Source organism: Chinchilla lanigera, unplaced genomic scaffold, assembly GCF_000276665.1.
Source record: "Chinchilla lanigera isolate Chin_1 unplaced genomic scaffold, ChiLan1.0 scaffold00033, whole genome shotgun sequence".
In the NCBI taxonomy this organism is placed as follows: domain Eukaryota; kingdom Metazoa; phylum Chordata; class Mammalia; order Rodentia; family Chinchillidae; genus Chinchilla; species Chinchilla lanigera.
In genome coordinates, this window is record NW_004955434.1 from 20,371,387 (window position 1) to 20,382,123 (window position 10,737).

Consider the following 10,737-nt stretch of genomic DNA (forward strand, 5'->3'; position numbering starts at 1 on the left):
TTCTTAAATCACTGGATGATTCAAAAAAACGGGAGTACCATTCCTTCTCCTTTTACTTCAGGACGGCATTTTTCCCCTGCTTTCTCCTGAAGATGAGAGTGTGGGACCCCGTGAATGTGTACTTTAAATATGCGTAGGGTATGCACACACACTCCCTGCTTGCCACTGGGAGGGGAAGACTCAGTCCAGCTCGGAGCTGGCCTGGCGAAGCCGGAAGATAAAGGCCGTTGCTGTGACCCACAGTTTCTTTCCCGTGCTTGACGGTTTTCAAGGGTGTTTCTGCACACTCAGTGCCTCGCTGACGCGTGTCTGCGTTTCTCCGAGGACGTGCGTTTAAAAACGTCCCGCCTTAGTTCAGAGTCAAATAGCACGACGGAGACTTTTCCCATGCGTCCTTTACAGCGCACTCTTGTCCTTGGCCTTTTCAGCATCATCTAAAGAAGTTGGAAGGTCGACGCCTGGACTTTGATTACAAGAAGAAACGACAAGGCAAGATTCCAGATGAAGAGCTTCGTCAAGCTCTGGAGAAATTTGACGAGTCCAAAGAAATAGCAGAGTCAAGCATGTTTAATCTCTTGGAGATGGACGTGAGTGGCTCTCTTCTGTTTTTTTAATTTAATTTTATCGTAGAAGCACAAAAATAATGTGAGAAAATGCATCATTAAAATGTTAGTATCTGGTTATACCCTGTGCTAGGAACACAGAGATGGTAATTTCTTTTAAGTAATTTTAAATGATAAAGTAGATTAAGAAATGGGAAAGTGTTTTCTTCGTCCTTGGAGTTTGATTAAATAGATTTTTGTTTGCCAGTGAATGTTGGTGTATTACCAGTAGTGCAGAGATTAAGAATATTTGTGATGATCCATATATAAATACACTACTTCATAAAAGCACTCTGTGGAGATGCAGATCAGATAGACTTTAGATTATAAATGAATATTAACTAAAATACATTCAGGATTGAGTGTTCAACATAGACTAAAATGTTCTGTGTTTGGAGTAAAGCTGACATTTTCTTTGGAAAACTAATGAAGATTGATGATTCTAGCATAAGGAACACATTTGGAGCTTAGATAAGACAGTTTAGAAGCTGCATCTGTGTCTTCAGAGTACTAAATTAGTATTAGTAGCTGCTGAGTTCTTTTAGCTTCAAAACCACGAGGGCAATCTCTCCATTCTTACTCCACTCACATAATAAAACTCGTTAAGCCGGCTCTCCTGTCTGTGTTCATCTCCCCCTCCAGCCTCATCAGCTGCTGATCAGCTTCCGCTGAGATGTGGACAGATACTTTGTGTACCCAGTACTTATATTAGTCAGGGCTCTACAGAGAAGTAAAATCAACAGGACGTGGACATAAATGCAGATATAGATACATAAATACACAGACGGAGGAGGAGAAACATACCAGGGAAACCAGCTCATAAGATCTCGGGAGCTCAGAGGTCTCAGTGTGTTTCCTCATTCTGTAGAACCAGAGGGGCTGGTGTCTTGGCTCAGTCCAAGTGCAAAGGCCTGAGAAGTACCAACTTGAAGGGGTCATTTTCTCTCTGAGGCAGGGGCCTGAGAACCTGGCAGAGATGAGGAGCCCCTGGTGCAAGGCTGGGACTCTGATTTCCAAGGGCAGGAGATGGTGAATGACCAGCCTTAGGAGAGGGTGAGGGAGAGAAAGAGGAGAGAAAGAAATGGGGGAGGGCGAGTGAAAATAGGGAGAAAGAGAGAGGGAAAGAGAAAGTAACTTGGTTTTTTTTCTTTCTGGTCTTGTTCTGTTGAGGCCCTTAGCTGATTGGGTAGTGCTTGCCCGCACTGGGTAATAGCAGCTCTTCCTTCCTCTGCCCTCTGATTCAGCAGACATGGTATGCAGGCTCGGGGGTGTGAGGCAGCAGGATCACAAGTTCGAGGCCAACCTGGGCAACTTAGCAAGACCCTGTGTTCAATCCCTGGTGCCACACCCCCAAAACAATGACTTGGATGCTAGGATCTTTTGGAAGCACTTTCACAGACATACCCAGAAGTAAGGTTTTGCTAGCTAATCTTGAGAGTCCTCAGTCCAGTCAAATTGACACCTAAAATTAGCCATCACATTTTTTATCTGCTTTAAGCCTAACTTACCTTTCCTACAACTCACAGACAGTACATTCGTATTTGTATAAAACTGTATAATCAAAGGGATGCTGTGGGAAACCCTGAATTAAATGCTTCTTCCTTATACCTAGGGTCCCACCCCACCCTCAGGTTTACAGAATAATATTGCCTGTGTTATCTGGGGAGCCACTACTCAGTTGGATCACAGAACAGCACAAGACACGAAATGAAAATAACTAAGGATGCTTAGAATATTAGGGCTGGAATGGAATCAAGATACGACATTACCCAGCCTCTGCACATTGCAGATGAGGCTCAGAGAGTATGAAAGATTTTCCATCATACCATGCCGACTCCTTTGGTGCCTTATGTGAGAAAGTCAGTAGCCATGCTGTTATCCATAGCACTAATACTAACTTAGCATGAAAAGTATAGGGAACAAGGAGTCATTTGGCCAATGCATCTTTTTTCCTATAGAAAATTAATAAAAGCCACATCCTATCAGAAGAGTGCGGCTAAGCGTGAGACTATGTAATATGACTCATGTGATCTTCCTGAGGATTCTTTCTAACTTTACTGCTCCTCGTGGTGCTGATATGCGTGGTTCCTAGTGTAAGGATGCTTTCTTATCCTTAATCAGTATGGAACATGCAGAAACATCCGCCGTAGCCTGGCTTGCCTCACGGTCATTAGCATTGCCGAGCGCTAGAGTGTATGTTGGGGACAGCGCTTTTCTACGTATGGGGCAGTAGTAGCTGCTTCAGGATGGCACCCTGGTAACGGAGGCGTGATTTCTCCATCCATCTGCAGATTGAACAGGTGAGCCAGCTCTCTGCACTTGTGCAAGCCCAGCTGGAGTACCACAAACAGGCAGTGCAGATTCTGCAGCAAGTCACTGTCAGACTGGAGGAAAGGTAGGCTGCAGATCCCTGCATTTGCATTCTCTTCCTATAAAATGATGTATAAAGAAATGGAAATAATACATTTGGAGAGCACCTTCTGCCAGAATTCCTGCTGATCCTATGTAGACACCCTGTGAGTTGTTTTTATTTTGTCTTGTGTTTTGTTTTACGTTATTCTCTTGAATCTAGTCTTGTGTTCATGAGAGACTGCTGGATGCGTTGGCTGCCACAGTGGGGATACCGAGATGCACCGATGATGATGATTATGCAATTTGGTGAAGAGCTGTTCTGTGTGGAGAGTGGGTGCATATAATCGGTCTTAAAGCAGTCAGGTAGACTAAGTGTTCTTAGCCTCAATTAGCTGATGAGAAAACGGACTCTCAGAGGGGTGAAGTAACTCCTCCGGGCTTCACGTGCTTGTGCGTCTGCGCCTCACAATCAAGTATAAGCTATGTGAAAGCCTGAAAAGGAACTTCTCACACTTGGTGTTTCTGTGAATGGTAAAGTCATCCACCTGAGAAAGAGCCTTTGCACCTCCTTGGCTGTGTGCCATGGCAAGCCGTAGTACTCTGCTGTGGGACGGGGTTCTGAAGGGCTCAGCTGTGCAGCCACCCTGGACTGCATACAGGTGTTCCTTGACCAGCTTTGGGTCTTGCACTCTAGGAAACCCGAAGTCATGAGGCATTCAATGTACCTCATGTGTGGAATAAGATACGTTAGCAGCACAGTACACTGTAGTGTCCACCATTTGTACTTTTGGGTACATGGCTGGCAGATTTGTGGCTTATGGCCTTTGCCCAGCCCTGTGAGACTCTCTTTGGACTACATGTTTTAGGAGGTTGCAAGTATGCAAATCTTCCCTTCCTTTCCTTTCCTTTCCTCTCCTCTCCTCTCCTCTCTTCTCTCTCTCTTTTTCTCTCTTTCTCTCTCTCCTTCACTCCCCCCCTCGTAGTAGGGATTGAACATGGGGCCTTCTGATAAACTTCATCCCTAGCCCATTGTTAGATTTTATTTCCAGGAGGGTCTCACACAGTTGCCCAGGCTGGGCTTAGAATTGTGATCTTCCTGCCTCAGCCTCCCACAGTGCTGGGATTTCAGGTGTGAACCACCACACGTAGCTTGGGCTGCATGTTGCTAATCTGGGAAAAGAACAAACTTCGATGTATTTCTCCTGAAGTGTGTACCTGTGCGCAGTAACAAACTTTAAAAATACCGAGTCAAACTATCGTGAGGGGCTGCGTGTGTATGGCAGGTAAAGCAGTGTGATTGTGCGAAACACAAACACTAAACGGGATCACCCAGCAGCCTCTTGTTCTCAGGCTATGGCCAGGTAAGACTTTCGGAGCTGATCTTATGGCTTAAGGCACAGTGAAGACTCCACTTGGATTATGCCGCAGTATTAGAAATGTTACTATTTCCGTTGTTCCCACCTGGTCGGCCTCAGTCTCTCCTCAGCCGTGTCTGGTTAGTGCCTGGATTGTACAGTTCCCTTTGGTGCACCCTTGTGGAAATGTGCGTAACAGTGAGTCCTGTAGAATGATTAGAAAATCATAAATAATGTACAGTACTACTTCAGTTCACACACGCTTCTGTTTGCAAGTAATTTGGTTTGCAGACGAAAGCGTTTAGCAAAAGTTTGTTTCCTTTTGCAAACTCAGCACCAGGTGACAAACACAGCCATGGCTGTCTTCCCCACACAAACGCAGATGGAGCCATTCTCCCCCAAATCATGAAATGGTCTGTAACCCGAAGCACACCATTCATGTGCCTTTGTGACTTCTGTTGAGCATAAAGGGACTGTATTCCCTTTGCCCCCATCTGTGAAGTGTAGTCAAAGCTGTGCCGTTACACAGCCCGCATACTCTTACTCCTCCTAACCTTTGCAAACAGAATTTCAAAACATGGTGATAGGGTGTTAACAATGGCTGTTATATTACCTAATGTCATCTTCATAATGGTTGCATATATAACCAGATATAGGCATGCAAGAGTGATCAATTACCCATTAACAGTTCCTTTCAATAGACCAACAGATATTAATAGTACAATTATCCCAGCTGTCCTGTGTATACATATACATATTTTTCCCCTCTTCCTTCTTTCTTTTTCCTCTCCCCTCCTTCATCCCAGTTGCACCTTCCTATTTGAGCAGTTTCTTTTCTCTTTCACAATATCTATTGTACCTTTCAGATTTTATTTACTCTTTCAGTTCTTATTGTAGGGAGGAAATATGATGTTTACACATGTGAATCTGATTTCTTTCACTGTGTTGCATCTCTGATTTATTTCACTATTTCACTATGAGTGTGGTCTCTATTTACCTTTAAAAGCCTCTAGTTTATCTTTCTTTATAGCTAAGTAATACTCCATTGTACAAAAATACCACATCTTTTTTATCCATTCCTCAGTTGACGGACATTTGGGTTGTTTCTAAGATTTAGCTATTACAAATTGTGCTGCTGTAAACAGGGGTGCACATATATTCCTGTGCTATGGTGTTTTCAGTTATTCTGGAAAAATACCCAGGAGGGGAATAGCTGGGTTGAATGGGACCTCTAATCCTTGTTTACTGAGGAATCTCCAGACTGATTTCCACAGTGGGTGCACCAGTCTACACTCCCACCAACAGTGGAGAAGAGTTCATTTTTCCCACAGCCCCTCCAGCATTTGTTATGGGTTGATTTCTTGATGATAGCCATTCTTTCTGGGGTGAGGTGGAATCTCAGTGTTGTTTTAATTTGCATTTCTCGAATGACTAATGATGTTGAGCATTTTTTCATGTATTTATTTGCCATTTGTATTTCTTTGTTCATAGAAATGTGCATTCATCTCAGATGCCCAGTTTTGTATTGGGTCTTTGAGTTTTGAGGGCCTGACTTTTTAAAATTCTTTACATGTTCTAGATAGGAGTCCTTTGTCTGAGGGACAGTTGGCTAAAATTTTCTCCCAATTCGTGGGTTTTCTTTTCACCCTATTGGTGGTTTCTTCTGATGTGCAAAAACTTTCCAATAAGATGAGATCCTAGTTTTTGATTCTTTGAAGTATTTCCCTTGCAGTTTGGTTTTTGTTCATGAACTCTCTGCCTACCCCTATGTCTTCAAGGTTTTTACTTACTTTCTCTTCCAGTAGATCTAGTGTTTCTGTTTTAATATATAGATCTTCAAGCCATTTTGACTGTATTTTGGTGCATGGTGATAGGCTTGGGTCTAGTTTTAGTCTTTGGCATGTCAAAAGCCAGTTTTTCCAGCACCATTACCTTTGCAAATTTCTGGTGTTCAAGAAATATAAATTTTTTTTACTTTCCTTTATAAACATCTAAAGCTCAGGAAAATATTTGTTGGTGTGCACTATGCATTTATTGGCCACATCTTTTCCCTTTTCTTCCCTCATTCCTTTCCCCTTCCCTATATTTCAAACTGCTCACTACTTGGAGTACAGTGTCTCTTACCTCCCTTCTTCCAAATGATCTACATGAAATCCTTCGCTTCCGCATTTTCTCCTGGGATGAACTCCTTCAGATGTTTTCTGTCTTTGTATAAACTTTCACCAACCTCTTCATGGAGAAGGGGCTTCCTCCCTATCCTCACTCCCGCCCTGGGCGATAACCTGCAGACGTCTCCGTCAGCACTTACTATAACGTGTGGCAATCAGTTGTGCTCGGTCTCCTCTGCAGACTGTAAGTTGCTTGATGGCCAGAGCTCCGTCCTGCTTCCCTCTGTGCTCCCGGCATAGCACAGTGCGTGTCTGTACACGTGGCTCTGAGTGAAGAAGGGAGGAAGTGAGGGGTTAGCAATAAGGGTGAAGACTGAGGCTAAGGCCAAGCGCCCGCATGCACAGATAAGGAAACGCAGGGCGCTTCCCCACGTTTTGCACCCTGTCTTGGGTTAGATTAGTGAGTGAGACATGGTTTTCTTTTTACTTCTTGTTGGTTACAGAATCTTCTCCCTCTCTTTCCTTTCTGATGCAGGATCAGACAGGCGTCATCGCAGCCTCGGCGGGAATACCAGCCGAAACCAAGAATGAGCCTGGAGTTTCCCGCTGGAGACAGCACTCAGCCCAATGGGGGTCTCTCGCACACCGGCACCCCCAGACCTGCGGGTGAGGAGCCAGGCTGCACGTCGGTCACGGGGGCCTGGGGTACCGCTGACACTTCTCAAGAAGCTCTGGTGGCCGCCCAGCCCAAGGCTTAAGAAGTGTGCAGCCACAGTTTTCATGGGGGGGCTTGTCACAGAGAAACTCCGGAGTCCTTTTTCCTTTTCTCAGAGACCTTTCCCATCTGTACCCCTTCCTTTCCCAGTGAACTGTTCTTTGTATGAACATTTTTCTCTGTCAGTCTCAACACGCACAGGTCTCCTCGCAATCACATCTGCTTTGCCCTTGTCTTGCGGTCATAAACCACCTTAGCTCCTCAGTTAGGTAGCCTTCCCGTCTTCTCCTCCTGTGAATCAGCATGCGTGAGAATGAACGGGCCCTGGGCCGCGTGTGCCCACCCATACCCCAGACGGGGTGCGAGAACATGCGGAGCTGGGTTTGTGGGTCACAGAAGCATGTGGTTGCATACCTTTCGAAGCTGAGCCCCTGCTAGGTTTCCTTCTCCACTCCCACCGCTCACTAGTGCATGGTTCTGTGGTACTGAGGTTGACATAATAGAAACTGGATTTTATTTTCCTTAGGAGTACTGAGGCACACCCAGTAACCCATTATTTCTACCCCGTACAGAGTCACACCTTTGCTTGAAATGTTTCCAACTCCAGCTCTTGCGTGGTTAAATAAGCAGGAACTGTTTTATACCGGGTGTGGATTTTAAAGATACACAGTTTTGTCACATTGTCCTTGTATCCCCAGTGGCAGATGTTCTGCACTAGGAAACATTTTATGAGATGAGCTCAGGACACGAGGAAGGAAAAGGAAGGGTCTGAGCTGTCAGGTGGAGCTCACTGTCCTCTGTGCTCACCTGCTCTGTGTCAGCTCCCAGAGTGCTGTACAGTCACCCGTGGGTCTGCAAGTAGCTGGCTACCAGGACTAGCCATGTGCATTCTGACCATGCTGGGTTACTAACCTGCAGCTCATTATAGACTCCTTAAATCACTTGGTCTCCCGTCTCTAGGCATTGTCAGGAAGACAAGCCTTAATTAACTCTTTTGCAAATATCACAAGAGTAAATGTGACCTTTTTTCATGCTGGAAATAAAACCAGGAATATCCAACAACACCCAGAGATCTGGGGAAGCCTCAGAAAACTTGTAGGAGGCCAGGATGCCCTTCCAGTGGACGCCAGAGTCTGCCAGCAAGGGGCAGATTTCAGAGGGAGAGGAGCGAAGGAGGAAGGAAGGGGAGCAGCGCACCGTGAATACTGAATATTAAATACTCCTTGTCCTTTTGTGTTCTTCTCTCCGCTCTGACCTCCAGGTGCCCCCATGGATCAGCCCTGCTGCCGAGCGCTGTACGACTTTGAACCTGAAAATGAAGGGGAGCTGGGCTTTAAGGAGGGTGATATCATCACACTCACTAACCAGATCGATGAGAACTGGTATGAGGGGATGCTTCATGGCCAGTCGGGCTTCTTCCCCATCAATTATGTAGAGATTCTGGTTGCCCTGCCCCATTAGGATGTTACGCTGGCTGGCTCACCTCCTTCTGACCCAGGTAGCTCAGTTTAACCACTGCTTTGGTAATGCTGCTTACAACACATCTTGGGTGCAGGCTGCAGTGGACCAAGTGATCAAGGCCCACTCTTGTCTTGGGTTGACTTGTGTGCGCCCACTGGAGTCATGGTGATGGGCGGTATCTTCTGAGCCTGGTGAGCATGGCATGTGCTTCTGAACACCATCTGAGACTAGCCAGCGGTCACAGAACTGCTGTTTACATGGCTCTCAGGAGGCTGTGGTTTTTAGAATATGACCATGAGCCACATCATAGAAAAAACATCCTACTGGAAGATATTGTCTATCACCCAGAGGCCATATCAAGATCGCAAGTTCTCCATTCACGGAGGAGAAAGTTCTTGCTTTCACATTGTCCCTTCCCAAATATGTGAGTCAGAATTGTCAAACAAATCCTCCCTCACCAGCAAATTTTCTTCTGGTCTAAGTGAGTTAGTCTCTTGATGCCAGCAATAGAAAAGTATTAATTGTGGATTGAAATCATTCTTGAAAATAGCACCTTTGTTCATCCCACTTATGCCTACTTCTGCGGTACAGCCAGTTTTATTCGCTCTGTGTTATTAAAGCTAGAGATGAGATTCTCATTTATTTCTAAATATGACAGCAATCAGCATATGAAATAGGTTGGAGAGAAGAAGTCCTCCATGATGAGGAACTGGGAAGAGATCTTGTTTCCCAGCTTAAATTTCTTGCTGTACAGAAGCCATGTATATATTTAGGTATTTCTGAAGGTTAAGGGAAGGGAGACAACCATCTTCTCTTAAGTTTTATTTATGAATTGTGTTTCATGAATCTATTTGGCACAAAGAAATAAGGAGAAAACACCAGTAACCAGTTTCCCACTACTTCGTAGACCAAGAAACAGTAAATGTCTTTCACTTTTACCTTGTGTTCCTTGAACATTGTTTTGTGCATATTCTGCCCTCAATGAGGACCAAATGAAGATGATTTTTGTGCTTAGCAGTTTAAGGTTTGTGGCTGCAAATACCTTCCCAATTCAGTTGTTACTTTTTGATCTGTTCTTTCTATCCCACCTTCATTTTGTGTGTACAGTGCTGTGTGTAAGCTTATCAGTGTTGGGGTTTTTCTATGTCATGAAAGTCCTGTTAGGTATCCAGAGTTCTATTTATCTAGCTATACAGACTCTCCGAGAGGTTTAATGTGCTGCTTCCAATGTGCCACCTGCGGTAGTGGATCATGTGGAGTAAAAGGCAAATCTTACTGCTTACTGTATAGACTCACCATGGGAAGCATCGCTGTTTCCAATAAATATTGCTGAGAACAAAATCAAAGGCTGTGCTTCTTCACTTTGTGTCAGTTCTTTGGGTCTGACCGTGGGTGGATTAAAGCTTGTCTTAGTCTTGATTAGCTTCTGATGTAACCAAAGCAGATGTGGATCCAAGCCCTGTCTGTCTCACTGCAAGTAGGGAAAAGAGCAAGGAGCAAACTAGCCTGGAAACTACACCGATAGCTTCTTGGTAACCCCAGGAAAGAGGACAGTTTGGGGGAGAGGAGAGGTGAAAAAGAGATGATTTCTTGGAGTTAAAGGAGGCGCCATCCATAATGGTATCTTCAGGAGAATATAATGTTAGAAAGGGAGAATAAAACCCATCATGTTTACCAGTCTTTCCTTTCATGCGTGAAGATAAAGAAAGACATGGTGAAATGCAGCTCGATCAGAAGCCAGCGTTCTTTCTCTTGATGTGTCATTGATGTCAGAGTCGAGTGGGGTGGGAAAATTGCACAAAACACGGATTTCCCACTTTCCCAAGAGAATAGGCACGTTCCTTACGCGTTAGGGGCCCTTTGTTTTCTCCATGCCGGAAACACTATCCAGGTTTTCTAAGCTCACAGGAAGAATTTAGTGTACAAATCCTGTATGTAAATCAATCTAACATAAAAGAGTTTGCTAACTGCATGAGTTCTAGGATATTACAGATTTCTTTAAGTCACTTAAAAACATCAGTGACATTATGAATATAAAAAATCCACAAGAATTTAAACTGTTGGGAGTCCATAAGTGAATTTAATAGGACTGCTGGATATAGGATGAATATACAAAACTTGGTTTATTTCTGTATACTACTTAG

General features: G+C 44.5%; 1 protein-coding gene across 1 annotated transcript in view; it reads left to right on the plus strand.

The window, feature by feature from the left end:
• The window catches only part of Sh3gl2 (SH3-domain GRB2-like 2), a 48,594-nt gene extending 38,660 nt beyond the window's left edge, over positions 1-9,934 (plus strand). The window contains exons 5-8 of the mRNA XM_013516394.1: positions 429-587; positions 2,894-2,997; positions 6,953-7,083; positions 8,394-9,934. Of these exons, the coding sequence (XP_013371848.1) occupies positions 429-587; positions 2,894-2,997; positions 6,953-7,083; positions 8,394-8,593 (594 nt within the window). The 3' untranslated portion in view covers positions 8,594-9,934. The remainder of the gene's footprint in view (positions 1-428; positions 588-2,893; positions 2,998-6,952; positions 7,084-8,393) is intronic.
• Positions 9,935-10,737: the final 803 nt, after the last annotated feature.